The sequence below is a fragment of the Brienomyrus brachyistius genome, chromosome 1, assembly GCF_023856365.1.
Source record: "Brienomyrus brachyistius isolate T26 chromosome 1, BBRACH_0.4, whole genome shotgun sequence".
Lineage (NCBI taxonomy): Eukaryota > Metazoa > Chordata > Actinopteri > Osteoglossiformes > Mormyridae > Brienomyrus > Brienomyrus brachyistius.
Genome location: NC_064533.1, coordinates 28,230,506 through 28,250,268, shown reverse-complemented (window position 1 = coordinate 28,250,268; position 19,763 = coordinate 28,230,506). Strand labels below are relative to the sequence as shown.

The 19,763-nt window shown below is 42.6% G+C and overlaps 1 protein-coding gene across 1 annotated transcript in view; it reads right to left on the bottom strand.

Moving 5' to 3' along the window:
- Positions 1-380: 380 nt before the first annotated feature.
- The window catches only part of LOC125748709 (brain acid soluble protein 1 homolog), a 30,780-nt gene continuing 11,397 nt past the window's right edge, over positions 381-19,763 (bottom strand). The window contains exon 2 of the mRNA XM_049025207.1: positions 381-2,675. Coding sequence (XP_048881164.1) covers positions 1,992-2,672 — 681 coding nt within the window. The 5' untranslated portion in view covers positions 2,673-2,675 and the 3' untranslated portion in view covers positions 381-1,991. The remainder of the gene's footprint in view (positions 2,676-19,763) is intronic.

Genomic DNA, 19,763 nt, shown 5'->3' with positions numbered 1-19,763 from the left:
TATGTAGTTTATTACTACCCACTGAACCCCCCCACTTTTGAATGTTGCACTGCATGTACTGATTAATTCCATGTGAATTAATATACCAGTGCTGCCAAGACAAATTCCTAGCAAATGCAGGTGTACCTGGCCAATGAAGTGAATTCTGAATCTGACGTCCTTTGGTTATTGTTCTTACGGTTTTTCTTACATTCCTAACAGACAGAACTTGGAACATTGTAACCCTGAGTTCTGCATGCATTGACTTATTTCGTAAAACAAATTCATAGAATATGTTTGATGTGTATTTTAGTTCTGCAATTAGGACATTTTTATAGATAAAACATCCAGTAGTTTAATTTGCTTTCACCACCTTAAACAATAAAGACAATATTACATGATTGTTTTAATCTTTTATGCATTACTTACATTTTATTACCTTTCCACAATTTATGCAAGTACATATAATTTTAATGCATCCGTATAACAATTAACTTTTTTTGTATTAATGCTGGACGTTGTAGTGTCAGTGATACACATTTAGTTACCCAGAAGTGAAAACACAAAAAAATGTACAACATTAAAAGAGAAGCGACAAAAAAACAAGGCGTTTGTTCCTTGCGGCCAAGTTTATTTTATTTTTTTTTCAGGAGTCATGAGGCAAGAAATTAGTTTTATAGTAATTTATATTCCTTAATGGGCCTGAATAAATTGGCAGAACTTGGGAGGCCCATCATTAGGAATCGCTGTTAGTTACTGAAGTTTAGCAATCACAATCAAGTTTTAGTTAGATAAACGAATACATAATACATTTTGTTATAACAGTATAATTAATGAAGTTAATGCAGACCAACACTGTCCCGTAGCTTTTTTTTTGTTTGTTTTTAAATATGTGACATTTATTTCTTTTTTTTTTATGAATTCCTGGTTTACACCTCTGGGAAACGGCATATAGATGAATAGCAACTGTACAACTGAACAACAAATGCAAACTTTTATCCATTTTCACTTGACTAAAAGACAGGACTACAAGGGCACCCGACCATAGACGTGCATTTTATTCTTCGCAAGAGAGAAAGAGGGATAGAGAGAGAAACCCAACAAGGTAAACACATTTACAGACATAAGAACGTTTTTGGGGGGGGGGGGGGGGGGGGTAGCGTGAAAGGGCTTCGATCTGTGGTTTTTAACCATGGTTCCTGTGGCCTGCAGCGGGTGCATATTTAACAATGTGCCCAACTGCCTCAGCGCTTCATTAAACCAAGCGTTGCTCCTATTGAGCCCTCTCTCTTGCCGTACTGAGGTTGTTAGCGGTTTGAAGAGAGCTGGGAAATCCTGCTGTGCCCCATCAAGACTGAGAACCAATGGTTTGGACCAATGGATTAAAGCAGAGAAGCCAGATTGTAAATAATAATAATAATAATAAAAAGTACAAATAAAAATGGCGGATGAATGGCACTGATGAGTTAAAAACACCTCGGCTCTGCTCCTGTTTGAGAAAATCGGTGGACAGCAGATGACCAAACAAACCCATGTAGCATGTACATGTGTAAAGCAACAGCAGGAGTAGTAACAAGAGAACGGAACAAGCTACCGCATATAGCGCAGAGCGAGAGCACAGTTCCACTGTGTCAGCACCAAATCAACAGGTAGATTAGAAAACACAGCACCCTGGAGAAGAAAGGCATAGGAACAGGTTTGGGGAAGGATAAAAAAAAAAAAAAGCGGATTCCTCCCTTTCTGTATCTTTTTACTGAAAGAAACAGCAATGGTATAAGCATCGCAGGACAAGCGTCATAAGCTAGCTACATCCTGATTGGTTTGGAAAGGAGACTGGGGTACAGGGGACTGGGGTAGGGGAGACCGTGGTGAGGGCAGGGGGATAGGGAGGGGGGAATGGTAGGACCGATACTTGTATCAAAGTTCCAGCAAAAAAATACAAATGACTATAATGTGGGTTGGCTATTTTCTTATATTTTCCCCAATTACTTTGTTTGGAAAGTCATTGTGCATTAATCTTTAACTGCTACGGTTTGATCCTTGAGGGCGGCGGATGCTTCTGTGCTGTTGGCCTCCAGGGCTGCACTCTCGGGGGCCGCTGTTGAATTTGGCACTGCCTCTTTCACTGGAGCTTCCTTCGGAGAAGTAGCCGCCACGGTCGGTGCTGCCGGTTCTGTGGCCTTGGCATCCGGGGAGGTGGCGGAGGCCTCGGGTTTGGCTTCCGGTGCCGCGGGGCTCTCCGCTTTTCCGCCGGCTGGTTCCGCCTTGGATTCCGAAAGTGCAGCAGCTTGGGGCTTCACCTCAGGCTCCTTAGTGGGGGGGTCAGGGCTGCTGGCGGCAGCAGGTGGTGCCTTGTCTTCCTGGTTGCCGGTAGCTGGTTTGTCCTCCTGCTTAGAGGGCTCTTTGCTAGTGGTCACCTCAGCCTTGGGCTCACCGTTGACCGTGGGCTTGGCCTGGTCTTCCTTCCTTCCTTGGGCATCATCCTCCTTATTCCCTGTCTGGTTAGCCGCTGGCTGGGCCTCCTTCTGCGCCTTGTCATTGGCCACGTCGGTGGTGGCAGCCGCAGGGGTCTCGCCTTTGTTCTCTTCCTGGGCTGCTCCCTCCTCCGCAGAAGACCCTTCCACCTTCTTGTCCTTGGCCTTGTCGTCGCTCACATTGGAAGCCTTCTTTTTTTTGCTTAGCTTGCCACCCATTTTCTGTTAAGAAGGAAAAAATGAACAGCATATATAAACAAAGGAGTTCGACAAGCAGTGAAAATCACATTATATATTACTACTATTAGAACTGCTACTACTACAGTAGCTCCTACTCATACTGCTACTACTGTAAATAGCTCCATTGGCACTGCTATTGGGTGGTTCATTTTCAATTACAATTTTTTTTTTTTAACAACCACTTTTTTTAGGATTTTCTGTTTTATTCCCCTGTTTAAACAATTTATGAACGCGATGCCATAATAGAACAAATAGGATCATTTGACAAAATAAAGATGTATTTGCAATACTGTAACACCCATCCCCTTCTCATGGTATAGTGCCTTGGGGCAGGAAAGCTCACAGACATCAGTTAAGTTGAAAGCTAAGTGATCCTATCAGGGTCACCCAAGGCTAGAGTTGCTACACATCCTGTATTTTATGGCAGCGTTTCTCAAACTATGGGCCACAGGTTCCTGCCGGTCCACGGAGTCTCACTTCTGCACCAATCAAAATTCAGTCAGATCAGGTCAGGTATAAAAATAATAATAATAATACTAATATCTCTCTGTAGTAATAATGTCTATCTATCTATGCGGATACGCATCCAGGGGGTTGGGGGGGTCGGTTATGCCTGGTCATGACTGGTCCCCAGGACAAATAAGTTTGAGAAACGCTGTTTTATGGGATTGTCCCTCAATGACAAATAAAATGCTATGTCCTGTTTCAAACCAATTTAGCATTTTTTTGTATGCAGACCAACTTAAAATTTAATCTGTAAGATTAAAAAAAAAATCTTACTGCTTTTTCATCTGAGACCCCAGTGCGGAGCGCGGGGGGGGGTGTCTTATTTCTTCACATTGAAAATGGCAACCCTGCCCCAAGGCACACAGCTCTCAGCTAAGGGGTCAACTAACTACATTAGGCTGTGGGTGATCACAGTGGTGAAAGTGGCAATGACAGTATTTCAGACTGCAGAGAAGGAGGCAAGACTAAAATAAATAACAATATATGCTGGAGAAGAAAACCCGATGCTGCAAAGGAAGGATCGATGCTCCAGTACATATTAGTGATATTGCAACAATGTAAATTAATTCTAAATGTATTAAACTGACTAAAAGAACATATAGTATCTGTGTACACTTTAAATGAAATGATCAGCCTCCCCAAATGCCATTATACTCCAGAATCAAGTAGCAAGCCTGTCAGGGTAAATCCCCAAGACTATCACTGGACCTCCACAAACAGAACAATTTCAGGATCATAATGGGATTATAATGTATAGGAAAACAGGTCATTATTACCAGTACAATGGCAATATCAATTTTATTCCACTACACATCAAACAATTTTCTCAGGACACAGCAGGACCTGCTGTCAAATTAATAGTTATTTATAGTTACAAACATCTTCCAAATTTAACGGTGAAGCAAAATATAATCCCTGTAACGGACGATAGCAGTACAAGCGGTTTACTGTCACCAGCATCTACTGATATTAACAATAACACTGTTGAGGCAGATGCAGCTTTTTCCTGAGAAAGTTTTCTCTGATGAGATGTATTGGTGTTTTAGTGGAATAATGGAAAGAAAAGGAGAAGGAGAAAAAAGAGAGAGCAGATCATAAAAACAGGAACAAGTACGTGAAAAGTACAGACATGGGCATGATGTGGGAAAAAGACCAAAAGCGATGGGGAATGACAGAGATTATATAAGACAGACGTCTGCGCCGATATATTTTCAGCCTAATTCTTGAACAGACGTCTGCACTGAGTTGTGCTCCAGCTTAGAGCCGAAAAGCTTGGATGGAGAAATACGAACGGAGTTGCAACAAGACAATTTTTGATTTTTCTGAGGAGACAAGGACCAATAGCAAAGCAAAGAGAGTCATAATGAATAGACCCTTCGAGATGCAAGACACGGGGGCTTCAGCTGAGGAAGATCAGTTGTTGCCACGCTGATGAAGAGCAGAATAATGTGATAACAGTGCGTTCCGGAGTCACAGACACCCTAAAGTACAGTAATGTGAGCTAGAAGTGACGGAAAATTAACTTTATTTTTCTTACATTTATTTTGTGACTGGGGCGGCATGGTGGTGCAGTGGTTAGCACTGTTGCCTCACACCTCTGGGATCCGGGTTCGAGTCTCCGCCTGGGTTACATGTGTGTGGAGTTTGCATGTTCTCCCCAAATCGTCGTGGGGTTTCCTCCGGGTACTCCGGTTTCCCCCCACAGTCCAAAAACATGCTGAGGCTAATTGAACTTGCTAAATTGCCCGTAGGTGTGCATGTGTGACTGAATGGTATGTGAGTGTGCCCTGCGATGGGCTGGCCCCCCATCCTGGGTTGTTCCCTGCCTCGTGCCCATTGCTTCCGGGATAGGCTCCGGACCCCCGCGACCCAGTAGGATAAGTGGTTTGGAAAATGGATGGATGTATTTGTGACACCACTTACTATGTTAAAGATGTTGTGATTGCTTTGAAAAAAATATATATGTATATAAATATAAATGTGAATATCCAACCATGAGATTCAACTATAACTCAAGCTCCTGAAGTAAAATGTCCTGGTATTTGATCCGCCAATGATGTCATGCATTTTAAGAAGGTTCCCCAGGCTTTTGGAAGAAAAACAGCCCCATAATATTGCAAATCCACCTCCGTCCTTCACAGTAGGGATTACGGCCTTTTATGTGTGATCATTCCTCTTTCAGAGGCAGATCCATCCTTGGTATTTGAGTCATCTGACCATAGATCATGCTTCATTCAAAATTCCAGTGACATTTAATAAACTCTTCCGTTCCTTGGGATGATTCCATAGGCTTTCTGACAAGCCTTTCAAGCTTGTTGGTATAAAGATGGTATATAACTCTCATTTCAGAGGCTTGATGCCCCCAGGTTGTAATCGCCTGCAGTTCTCCAGAACATTCTCCCTCTTGAATCATCCTCTTCACTGCAAATGGAGCCAAAGTACACTTGCATCATCTTCCGTGCAGTTTCACAACAACACCAATTGTTTTACATTTCTTAATTATACTGGAGATTGGTGTTTTCAAGCATGAAGCTATTTTTATAGTAATTTCATTAAATTTGGGAGTTCAGCGTGTACCTCATCTCACACTTATACCCCTTAAGACTCGTGTGCTTAAAAAGGAAACTTGGTACAATGAAATATTTCTTATCTTTTGTTTATAACAATTCCTCGGGGTGCTAACATTTGTGACTTCTGTGTTATTTAGAATTTAAAAATTAAAGTAACTAAGAAGTTTTCTTTAAATAATTATAACTCAATCTCAAGCTAGATTTCCCTCATATTTTGACTTTAAGATACAGCTGATGAACAATAGGACCTTATTTCATCACCCTTTTAAGTTCATATGTTTTAAATGTGAAAAATTCTGGGGGAGCACTATGTTAAGCAAGGCTGGGAAGGATTTCAGGAAGATGAGGATGGCTAACAAACCTGCAAGATACTCGGTAGGGGGTGAAAGAACAGGCATGTCATTTATGTATGACAGTGGGGTGGGCTTTAACAAACACAATTACACAGAAAAACCAAATAAAATACAAAATGGGTATGAAAGAAAGCTGATTAGGCATCAGGGTCTGTGTGTCTCTACGATTTGGGGCATGAATGTGATACAGCAGAACATTTGATATTATTATTAGCAATGCTGAACTGTGCAGAAGCCTTAGGCAGGCAGATGTTTCAGGGTACTTCCATCCATCCATCCATCCATCCATTTTCCAAACTGCTTATCCTACTGGGTTGCGGGGGGTCCGGAGCCTATCCCGGAAGCAATGGGCACGAGGCAGGAAACAACCCAGGATGGGGGGCCAGCCCATCGCAGGGCACACTCACACACCAGTCACTCACACATGCACACCTACGGGCAATTTAGCAACTCCAATTAGCCTCAGCATGTTTTTGGACTGTGGGGGGAAACCGGAGTACCCGGAGGAAACCCCACGACGACATGGGGAGAACATGCAAACTCCACACGCATGTGATCCAGGCAGAGACTCGAACCTGGGTCCCAGAGGTGTGAGGCAACTTTCAGGGTACTTATGTGGGTAAAAAGTATGTATTTGCTCAGAACAAAAAAATTACAATTAACATTAGAATATACTGCATGGGAGCGGACAGTAACACAATTAAAAATAAAATATTCTTCTGTTCTCCAAAAAGTTACTGATATCCAGTTGGATGGCTAGATGAACTAGCCACTTCATTTCCCAAACCTCTCCTCAGAGGCACCCCAGCCATTCCATGTATTTCTTAAATTTCACCACCAGCTCAATTATATAATTAATTCATGAGTTAAGTAACTAAATGCTTGTTACTGGGCTGCTGCAAATACTGGGGTGACGTTAGGAGAGGTTTTGAAATGGCTAAGCTGACACACTTTGACAGACATAATGTCATTGTTTTACACCGACATGCAGATAATTTAGAGATAATTTCTTTGATAGCCTTTGATAGTCTTTTGCACAGTACTGTAATTTTTAAATGAAAATGAGTTCATTTCTTAATTCCCCGCTCCCATTTTACGTGCTGCTACTAAAAAAACAAATAACTGCATTCAGAGAAAATGTCCGGATAACAAATGATACTGTGGGGCAGATGTGTTTCCAAGTCATTACCGATATGGAAATCTAGGTATTCTTCCCTCCCATGTCCATAGGGAGGGAACTGAAAACAAGAATAGCACTTTTAGACTTCTAGAACATCTAATCTCTGTCATGCTATCAACTGAGCTAATGTACCCAGATCTGGTGACATGGCATAGATACAATAGCAGGTTGGATCTATCTTTAGGGTAGATCAACAACTTTCATTCCTTCCCGTAAAAGCTTTTCTGCCTTTTATCACACATCCCCTCGGAACCAGAAAAACTGGCACAGTTGAAGTCTCAGCCATTATATTTTTGAATACTGGAAGAATTCGGGGAATCGAGCAGCTTTCGTCAAATGAAAACACGATGAGAGCTGATTGGTGGTTGTCATGCACACAACTGCTGGTGCAGTTAACTCGAATAAGAGACAGTAAAAATTTTATCTGGTATAGCGAGCTTGGTGCGAGACTGACATCTACATGAGAGACACTGTCGAGGCAATTTGTACAAATGCATAGGAATCTTGCTCTACTTTTGAGACACAAACAGGTGAGGAGTGAAGCTTGGAGTCAGAGCTCAGGTTCAGCCATTTATCTGACATCTGTCCCTGGAGCAGTTTACAAAGGGGGATGGCTGGAGGTCATGCTTGGAGGCTCAGCGGCAATGCAACCACTAGCCGAGCCTGGGATTCAAACTGGCAACCTTCCAATCACAGAGGCTTAATCCAATGAGCATCCTCCCATCATCCTCCCAAGAGCTGTGGGTTGTGGTTATTAGCTGACTCTTTCAGGGTGAGCTTGATTACCACCTTTGAATATAAAAAGAACAATAACTGGCAGGAGATGAGAGCATGTAACAGAATTTGCGCGTATCGCCCCCTCCTAAGGACCTGCCTCGGGTGTTAGCAGGTGCATTTCTCGCTCAGCTTTAGTGGTAGCTGTTTGTGAGGAAACCAAGCCGCTTGATGGCAGCAGAAAGTGCTGACGAGATGCTTCCCAGAGCAGAAACGGCAAGGGAGGAGGCCATTATTTTAAGGCTGACCAGCTCAGAAAAGTTAGGAAGAAGCAGGAAAGTTTAACGACGTTGTCATCAAATATAACTAAATAAATAAACAAGCAAATAAATAAAATGACACTTTCCGGAATTATTTTTATCCCAGTATACATATACTGTTCTAAAGATGTCAGGTTTGATATCACCAAAAACACCTATAAGTTAAAATCTCAAAATATATATGTACAATACATACAACATAACTGTAAAAATGACCGTAAAGTTGTACTAATTTTGCATGTATGTCTTTGAATTCATTTTTAAAAGCATCACATAACAGTATGGACATATTTTTAGCTAGAGACAGCCTGAGAGTGTGGTGGGTATTTATTATTCCGGTCGTTTTATAACCTGTCTGCCAAACAGAAACCCACAGACATGTGGCATACAAGCCAGCATAGCTTTATAGATACTGGTGCCATCTGCTCCCTCACTGGCCGAACGAAGGAGAACGGCCACATTTCATACCTTTTGATATTGACACTCACTTTTATTTCATATAGATTTAACACCGTTTATGTATGGATCGCACTTTGATAGCTTATTCTAATTTTGGACTCCATTTTCATAAGAAATACGCTAACAGTATTGTTTTTGTAAATGATCCTTTGCCATATTTTTTTCTTTTTGAAGTGCCATAGGTAAGATATTTTCAAACGAACATAATTACTGAACAAAAACTGAAATTTCAGCAGAATTAATGCTGGATTAACATTCAGAATTTCCCCCGGGTTTAGATTACTTTACACAGGGCACCTATGGAGGATGTTCCTCTGTCCCTATTTAAAGAACAGAGTTTTGTTTTCAACCCTAGTAAACTCGACCCTATGCCAAGTCTCACGCTCCCATTCCCTCACGTGCGTTTTTCCAGTGCTGCTGCTGAAATGTCAGCTGTCTGCTTAGCACTCAATGCCGCCCTTGTGAAACCATCCCCACTCCAGACTCCAAGCAAGGGCCCTGCACCCCCCCCGATCCATTCGCCATGCAGCTATGCTTACCCACCCACCTGGATTAAATACCACCACATGTAATAAAATACACATTCCGCGCATGATCTGTTTCGCTTGCTTCACTCAGGTAAACGACTCAGGTCACTCATCACAAAAACAACACACTTCAAGAACAGCTTCTTCCCCAGTGCTATGAGACTCCTGAAGATTTCTCCCGGCTTGAAATCAAACAACGATGCAACATTTGCACCAACCCAGACCCCTGATGATCCATTTGCACGTTATAATGACGTATTACATGTGATGTGTGTTATGCACAATATGTATGGAAGTGTGTGGTTCGTATTGTATCCGTGTCAGTTTTCAGCATCTAAACCTACCCTACTGTAAATACTGTATTTATCTCATATTTATCCTCTCTGTTGTGTATCTTGTCTCTTGTATTTATTTTCTCTCGGTTTAGGCCCTAGTTGGTCAGTGTTTATTGTCACTGTGTCCCCAACAGTAGCAAGCTGTGTCAACACTAATTCCCACCAGCTTTGGCAGTAAAGTTTCTGACATTCAATGTATCCATTCATCCATCTATCCATCTTCTAACCACCTATACTAGTCAGGGTTATATAGGGGGCCTGGAGTCTATCCCAGGCAGCACTGTGATAAATGAAAAATTTGTCATTTGCAGTACAGGTGCACTGGAATTCTTCTCTTTGCTTCCCCCACCTTGTGGCACAGGATCAGCCAGCATATGCCAACCCGGAGCTGGGGATTAAGGGCATGTGACTGTACCGCCAAGGCTGGAGCTTCAACTGGTGATCTTCCAACCCCCAGGCACAGACTTAGCTCACTGAACCATTCAGCCCCCCCCCGCACACACACACACACACACACACACACACCCTGCTTTTGGAATTTGAACGTTGAGCCCCCTAACAGTAGGCAGTGTTGTCTGCTCGACCAATGACTTAGTGCCCATTCTTACAATAAGACAAGAGATTCTGAGAAAACAAGTGGGAAAAATGTATAGACCCCCTTCATCTCCAGCTGGACGTCACGTCCTGGATGGGATTCCAGTCCATCACACACATACTCAGTCACACTCTCTGGGCAGTTTAGAGACGCCAAGCTGCCTGTCTTTGCACTGTGAGATGAGAGAGAAGAAGCCGTACAGACCCCAGATGATATGGTGAGATCTCCATACACACTCGCACAGAGCAGAAGCACCTTACCACCCATAATCCCTTTATCTTAAATTCTATTAGCGTTCTGTGCTGCTTTAAATACAGCACTTTTCCCTACTGGTCTGTTCCACAGCTGCTGCTCCATTTCCCCTGGCCTCCTGTCTGCCGGAGGGGGCACCCGTGTGATGCTGTGCAGAGATTCCCCTCTCGTTTGGCCTCCTTAGGGCTGCCCGCTCCCATAACCTGCATATGATTGGCTGGGAACTGAAACGCCGGCCGCCCCTTCGCAGTGGCCCTCAGCATGCAGGCACCTCAGGTTTAGCTTTGCGCCCTCAGGCCAGGAAACAAAATGGATTCTGGGAGATAATTTTGTTCCAAACATAGGCAGGCTACAGATAAAGGAAAGGTAACTTTCAAATTCATGTTATAAGGTAGCTTGTACAGGAGGGACAGGTATATTCCACTATAGCTTCTTTAACTTATAACTACAAAGAAAGCTGGCTTATCTCTGTTGACATCTGGCATTATTACATTCATACTTTTAACTCTCATAACTACTGAACTGTTGAATCCGTCTGTGAAAATGCTGCTTTTGTTAAATGTACCTCAGGCTCTTTGAGGTGACCTTGCTACCCTGTAATTGGCCCATCTGGCTATCAAACTCCATTGCAGAATGACTTACAGTAACAAGTGTCTTGTGACTTCTAGGGTCATAGTTTAGGTATGTTTTCCTTCCTTCCCTTTTAGTTTGGCAGCCTTGTTACTAGTCTCAGAAACACCCCAATTCTATTCTTGTAGCATTTCACTCGTCCTCATACTCGGTTTAACAGTGTTTTTCAAGAATTTCACTGCAACTCTCATTCTGTCTACAGCTCTATTAAAGCTAATTAATGATCATTCCTGTTGAAATTAAAACTGGAATGCACATAGACGAGCCAGGAAAATGACTGAAGGCCTCTGCTCTAAAAATCTTAAAAAGCAAACACAACAAATTTGTTTTGGCAAAAAAAAATAAAGAAGTTTTGAGCTACTTAAAAGGCTTCAGATTTCGATGACAGGTGGAATGAGCCTATATACATTGTCCATAGCTGGTGATCGAATGCTGATGGAGTCCCGGTGAGCATAGAGCCAGGCATCTACAGAGGAAGGCCAGGATGGATGGGATGCCAGTCCATCACAGGGAACAAGACAGACAGCACCATGGACGGCATGCCAGTGCATCACAGGGAACAAGACAGACAGCACCATGGACGGGATGCCAGTGCATCACAGGGAACAAGACAGACAGCACCCTGGACGGGATGCCAGTGCATCACAGGGAACAAGACAGACAGCACCATGGACGGGATGCCAGTGCATCACAGGGAACAAGACAGACAGCACCATGGACGGGATGCCAGTGCATCACAGGGAACAAGACAGACAGCACCCTGGACGGGATGCCAGTGCATCACAGGGAACAAGACAGACAGCACCATGGACGGGATGCCAGTGCATCACAGGGAACAAGACAGACAGCACCATGGACGGGATGCCAGTGCATCACAGGGAACAAGACAGACAGCACCCTGGACGGGATGCCAGTGCATCACAGGGAACAAGACAGACAGCACCATGGACGGGATGCCAGTGCATCACAGGGAACAAGACAGACAGCACCCTGGACGGGATGCCAGTGCATCACAGGGAACAAGACAGACAGCACCCTAGACGGGATGCCAGTGCATCACAGGGAACAAGACAGACAGCACCATGGACGGGATGCCAGTGCATCACAGGGAACAAGACAGACAGCACCCTGGACGGGATGCCAGTGAATGACAGGGAACAAGACAGACAGCACCCTGGACGGGATGCCAGTGCATCACAGGGAACAAGACAGACAGCACCCTGGACGGGATGCCAGTGCATGACAGGGAACAAGACAGACAGCACCATGGACGGGATGCCAGTGCATCACAGGGAACAAGACAGACAGCACCATGGATGGGATGCCAGTGCATCACAGGGAACAAGACAGACAGCACCCTGGACGGGATGCCAGTGAATGACAGGGAACAAGACAGACAGCACCATGGACGGGATGCCAGTGCATCACAGGGAACAAGACAGACAGAGAACAAGACTGGAAAAGGACCCTGGAATACTAAAGTTAAAGCTCCATACACTAAGCTATACAGGATGGATGGATGGATGGATGGATGGATGGACGGGTGGGTGAGTGGGTCAGTAGATAGATAGATAAATAGATAGATAGATAGATAGATAGTGAAGATTCTACCAAACAAAAATGAACAAATGAGCTTCTTTGACAACCATTCACTGTAGTTTAACCTCTGACTGTAAAGAACTATTCTTGAGGTCAGGTGCTGTATAAAAAGCAAACAGGAAGCAAGCAGAATGATTGGTACCTATTGTTGACATCTAAAAGCTGAAGAGAAGCTGCCAGACGAGTTTGATGCTATGCTCTGCATTTTTCCTGAGCAGACATACAAATAATGCCACAGAATATACCCTTGTGTCAAAGTGTCTAAACATGACACCAGCTTCTTGCAATGTTTGTGGTGGCTAGATGTTGAAGACACTGACAGTATAGAATGACAGCTCATGTCGCTGGTGCTTTTTGGTGCAAGCATAGCGGTTTTGAAAGCCACTGAGGACAAAATGGGCAACAGACACCATTAGGAAGCACATAGACGTCTGCATGAAATCAGACCCCCAAGAAAAAGCCACTGCACTAGTAAGAAACTTCTGACATTTAGAGGTTGATTATAAATGGACAAGTGTGTCTGTAAGAATTCTAGGTTCAACAATGACAGAAATAAAAGAGTTGGATGTAGAGTGGGAGAATATTTTATTGCATATTCAATTTATTGCATATTTTTTTCCGCGAAGAGAAAAAACACTTGGCTGGAATAGCGCTGAATGTCTTTCATGTTGATGCTCTGGACGCTGTCTGTTTTGTGAACAAAAAAAAGACTCCAATTAAAACAAAATGGAATGCTTTCCATATTTGAACAGTCAATGAGGGCAGTGGCTTGGATAATTAGTCTGCCCGCGATTATGCCAAAGAATACGAGTGGCAGGAGAGATTCATGAAAGAAAAATTGGAAAATTGTAAAGTATGTGGGATTCATTTTGAGGCCACTGTAGTTTCTTTAAGGAAAAAGGCATTATTAACAACTTAACTCTTATTAATGACTAGAGCAAGTACTGTGGGAAAAGTAAAGAGTCACAGAGGCAACACAGGAGGCAAGGCTGGGGTACATCCTGGACAGGATGCCAGGCTATCATAGTCATTTATCTAATTAATGTAATTAATTAATCAGTCAGTTAATTAATTAGTTAAGCAGGTGGTGAAATTGCAGATAAGTGACCTTAAACCTGCATTATGTTTAATGGTGGAATGGAAAATGTCCTGAACTGGGAGTAGTTATGAATTTTTACTTAGACTGAGCAGTAAGTATAGCTTGGGGTGAGAGATGACAATCGAGATTCTTTTCAGTGAATTGATTCTTTTGAATTTGTCCGACTAAATAATTCATTCACTTCCAACACAGTCCCTGTAGATTTTTTTTTTTGCTCCATTGATCAGGTTCATGAGTGGGGGGGGCGGGGGGCAGATGGCAGAGTGGCTGGGGTTCACCATGGACACCTACACACACTCACTGACACACATTACAGAGTCCAACCAAAGGCAGAGGAGCAAGCATTCTCTACAGGCAAGTTACAGGCACCAGTTAGTCTAACTGCATGTCTGCAGACTGTGGAAGAAAAACCGAATACCTGGGGAAACGCACACAACACAGGGAAGACATGCAAACTCCACACACTGAACATGAGCGGGATTCACCCCCAACCCTGGAGGTGAGAGGCAACAGTGCTGCCCACTCAGCCACCGTGCCCCCTTGGTTCTGCTAACATTAATAAATATTTTATTACTTAAACTATATAGGCTATTTAGAAATACTTTATGTATTATTCACTATACAGTATATTTCATGTATTGTTTTATATTATACTTAATGCTGATTAAATTATATTAGCCATACTGAGTTTTTCAGATATATGTACATCGTTTCATCAGAGGGTGACGAAAGAGTGGGTGTTTCGGTAATGAATGGTAACATGCAGCTTCACGAATCTTGTTCGCAAAACTGGACAGTGACACAATGAACCAAAGAACCAGAGTGTTGAGCAAAATGAACGATGACATGCTTTTTGAAGGAACTAAAAGTACAGTGCAAAAAATTATTTTGTATACATAAAATATTCATTCAAAAAGAATGAATCGCTCATGATTGACACAAGTCCAGTTGGCGCACAGTCTCTCCATCGGTCTCTGAATCGGGGACTCCGTTCTCCTTTTGGAGCGAAGTCCAGTTTCCAGGTGTGTGGGGCTGGCTTTAACCTGTGAGTGTTTCATTTCTATGTTTTAATCAGGGTTGCCAGCGTTTCATCACTGGCTTTGCGTTTTCCAGGTGTTGTGTCTTGTTTTAATCTTGTTCTAGTGAGCCTGCATCTTGTCTCGATTTTCATGGTTTTGGTTTGCCCAAGTAATGTATCTATCAATGTGTTCTTGGTTAACAAGATTTCTCCAGCTGGTGAACCATGCAGTCGGCGTCTTGTGTTGTGTTTGCTGTGATTTTCTTGCTTTTTTTGTTCTTGTATTAAAGCCTCTTTTCCTGCTTCCTGTGTCCTGGTTCCTGTGCCCTGGTTCCTGTTCCTGGTTTTCCCAGGGCTCTGCACCTGAGTCTGCTTCTCATAAACCTTGTTGTGTAGCTGCCCATCCAGTCAGCAGCATCAAATCCCACTGGCTACCCATTTCCTGTAGTGTACTGTCCAGTGGTCTCAATGACCCTCAGGAGGATGGCCTGCCATTGAAGACAGACTGTCCAGTTCGGGCTGCTGTATTCTAAAGGCCAATAAATGTATTGGTACATGACCTTGTACATTTTACATTGCTAAACAGATTCGGTTTTCCCAGACTTGGCAGATTCTGGATTGGAGAAGCCGTTAAATGACCCTGACCCTATATTTTGAGCTTTTGGAATGTAAAACTCAGGTTTAATTGTCTGGTTGACTTACGACTGAGATTTTAATAAAGGAATTAAAGTAAATAATTAAATAAATAAGCATTGCCAAGAAGCTAAACAAGTATATAAATCTGCTGTATTTCTGTCCCACAGTTCATGGTAATAGGGCATAGCCCTAGCCTTTATGTTAATAAATATAGATACAATCTATCTATATATAATAGCCCATTCATTAAATTGCATATTAACAATCACTTAAAATAATGGATTTACTTTATACTCTTATTTCATTGCTCCAGTCCCATGTGGATTAAAAGTCTTGGCAGTGAGTCAAGGTAAACTATACGAAAATCTTTCCGAGAGGTTAGATTAGGAGACATTTGCAGTAATTCACATTTTCCACTGACCAGAGATACAATCACATTGCCAGAGCCTCTGGTAACATCCCTGGATGGAGGAAAGCTCACTGCTGTAAGGGGATGTATCTCTGTCACAGTATCAGTAGCAACTATCTACAATGCCCAAAACTATGTTTCTTTAAATAAATAAATAATCCGTAGTGTGCAAAAGTCTTGTGCAGTCAAAAAAGCAAAGTGTAAAGGATTTTGTGTAAAGGTGTTTGTGTAAAAGCGTGATATCACGTCTGTCAGAGGGTGCCAGGTTCTATTGGAATGCATATTTTTTTCGATTCCTAATATGGCTAATGAATTCCTCGCTGGCTTTTAAAAAAACAATTTCATTAAATGATTAAGTTGGCTGGTGGTGAAATGTAACAAATGCATGGAATGAGCTGTCAGGGAAGGTGCCCCTGAGGAGAGGCTTGGGAGTTGAAGCGATGTTCATCTAGCCATTAAGCAAGACATCGGTGAATTTTTGGAGAAACGAAGAATGCACATAGTTACCCTTTATTGTCCATCCGTCCATCCATCCATCCATCCATCCATCCGTCCGTCCGTCCATCCATCCATCCATCCATCCATCATCCATCCATCCATCCATCCATTATCTTCCGCTTATCCGAGGTTGGGTGGCGGGGGCAGCATCTCAGCAGGGAAACCCAGACTTCCCTCTTTGTTGTGTTACTCTTAATTTGCATATGCTCTAATGTTAAATTGTTTTTTTTTCTAAAGAAATATACACTTACTACCCAGATGAATAGACTTTTCTTTGACTGCCTAAGACTTTTGCACGATACTCTACATGAGTGTCCTCAGGACAGAGAAATAAACGTTATTAAGAACAAAATGGACTAAAAATCTTTTTGAGGATGACAGCAAATACTGATTCACTGAGTGACGTTACAGTGTATTGTGCAGAAATCAGTATAATATCTGGTATGTCATTAGGAATCGCTTTACAGGCATCACATTAAAGGAGAAGCTGCACCAGGAAATGGCTTACAGAGCTCAAAAGATGAGAATAAATGCAAATAGCTTCTTTACACAACAGCAGCCTGCTGTAAGTGGGCATTGCTTCTGTTACACTGAGACTGAATGTAGAAGTCAATATATTACTAATACATTACCTTTCATTTCTATTCACAGGGGCATTCTTCAAACATTTTTTTCTCAAATGTTGCCATGGGATATTTTCTTTTCAAAATTAAAATTAATCAAGGCAAAAAATGGTGGTGGTAATTAAGTATTGAAATAAATCATACAGCATGAAGGAAAACTGAAGCTATATGTGAAGCGTATTTAGCTAATATAGGGGGTGCTGCTGGATGACTGTCGCAATCCTACATAGAGGATCTGTGGCAATAGTCACTGTGTGACTACAGAGTGTTAAATTTATTTGGTTCTAGTAATTTCGCAAGATATTATCAGCATTCCTTGCCTATTGAACCGCACTATCAGATACTGTACTCGTCAGAATGATCGGATTGTCTTGATGATCTCTCAGAACTCTGTTGGAAAAGTACGCTTGACTAAGAGTGCTTAATCGTCTACAGAGATTTCCGGGAGGGTCTGACTGCTGTTATTTCACTGGCCAGGATTAAATATGGCGAATGTCCCTGCCAGCTGAATCCCAGTTATCCTGCCACGGAACGGGATTAAGATGTAGGACACATTGCCACGGAAGCATGGCAGGATGAAGCCTATGCTTGCTTCGACTAACCAAAATATCCATGGTTACCGCTAAGATATCCTGAAACTTAAACATATCTCCAGTCTTCGCCAATGTGTGAGAGAAAAGAGCTTGACTTCCTGAGTGTTGTGCTTATCTTTATATGCTGCAGTAAACCCTGACTATTTTGAATGGATTGACTATTATTGAAGACAGCGTTCCCTGAAAAGCAATGTAACTTGTTTCTACTTTGAACAAGGAGACCTGTATTCATTTAGGTGTAAAATTTGTACAACAAACTTAAAGACACATTAAAGGTGTCAAATCATAGACTAACCAAAAACATTTTCTTGAGGGCTAATTATGCAGTATATAGATAAAAGGGACACCTGGCCATTACACATCAGGAACTTTTACAACATCCTATTCTAAATTGATAGGCACCAATATGGATTTTATCCTCCCTTTGCAGCTTTAACAGCTGCCACTCTTCTAGGAAAGCTTTCCAGAAGTTTATGGATTGTGTCTGTGGGAAATTTGCCCCTTTCATGCAGAAGAACGTTTGTGAGGTCAAACATTGATGTTGGACGTGAAGGCCTGGTTTACAATGTCCCACAGGTATTTGATGGGACTGAGGTCAGGGCTCTGTGCAGGCCAGTCAAATTCTTCCACATCACACTCTCCCAACCATGTCTTTGCTTTCCTCAAATTGTTCCCACAAGATGTCTTGGCATGCTGAAGCATTAAGAGTTCCTTTCACTGGAACTAAGGGGCTTACCCCAACCCTTAAAAAACAGCCCCACACCATTATCCCTCCTCCACCAAACTTTACAGTTGGCACAATGCAGTCAGGCAGGTAACGTTCTCCTGGCATCCGCCAAACCCAGAGTCATCCATCAGACCGCCAGACTGAAATGCGTGATTCATCACTCTACAGAACACGTTTCAACTGCTATAGAGTCCTGTGATGCTGTGTTTTACACCACTCCATCCAACATTTCACATTGCACTTGGTGATGTAAGGCTTGCATGCAGCTGCTCGGCCATGGAAGCCCATTCCATGAAGCTCCTGGCACTTGTTTTGTGCTGGGGTTAATGCCAGAGGAAGTTTGGAACTCTGCAGTTATTGAGTCAACAGAGCAATTTTGACATTTACACACTACACACCTCAGCACTTGGTGACCTCGCTACTTTACATGGTTTGCCACTTTGTGGCTGAGTTTCAGCTGCTCCTAAACATCTCCACTTTGCAATAACATCACTTACATTTGACTTTGCAATACTGTGAAATTTCATGAACTGGCTTATTGCAAAGGTGGCATCCTATGACAGTACCAGGCTTGAATTTACTGAGGTCTTCAGAATGACCCATTCTTTCACATCCATCTATCCATGAAACATCACAGGGCACACTCACCATTCTCTTTCTCTCTCTCTCTCTCTCTCTCTCTCACGCACACCTATGACCAATGTGGTAACACCAATCAGCCTCAGCATGTTTTTTGACTGTGGGGGAGAAACTGGAGTACCCGGAGGAAACCCCATGATAACATGAGGAAAACATGCAAACTCCACACAGATGCAGCCATGGACCCTGGTCCCCGAGGTGTGATGCAATACTGCTAACCATCATGCCACCCCGTTCTTTCGCAAATGCTTATAAAGCTGACTGCATGGCTGGGTGCTTGATATTATACACCTGTGGCAATGGGTCTGAATAAGACATCTTAATTCAATGATTAATAGGTGTGTCCCAATGCTTTTGTCCATATAATGTATCCAGTGGGCATTCAAGCTTCCACTGGTTCCATCACAGAAATTTGAGGGAGAACATCATAGGTGGAAAAATGTTCTTAGGACCACACTGAGACAGCTAAAGTTTTATGATAAGTGCTGGAAGAGCTGGAAATGTTGGAGGTAGAAGCTGCCCACCTAGTATTACAACAGCTTCAAAAAAACCAATGGAATAACTGAACAGTTCACGGCTAAAGAAACGCGATTCAGCAAAGAGGAAATTTATAATAGGCCATATTATACTGTCTGCTTTTGACACCCTTTGGGTTCCTGGTTAATGGGCAAGATTATTAAACCCCTCCCTGATTCAAAGGGACATATTTAACACGTCTTAGAAATAAAGATCAGTATTGTGTAAAGGCCAAATCAGCCAAAAAATGCAACATTTTTGCGTACATCAG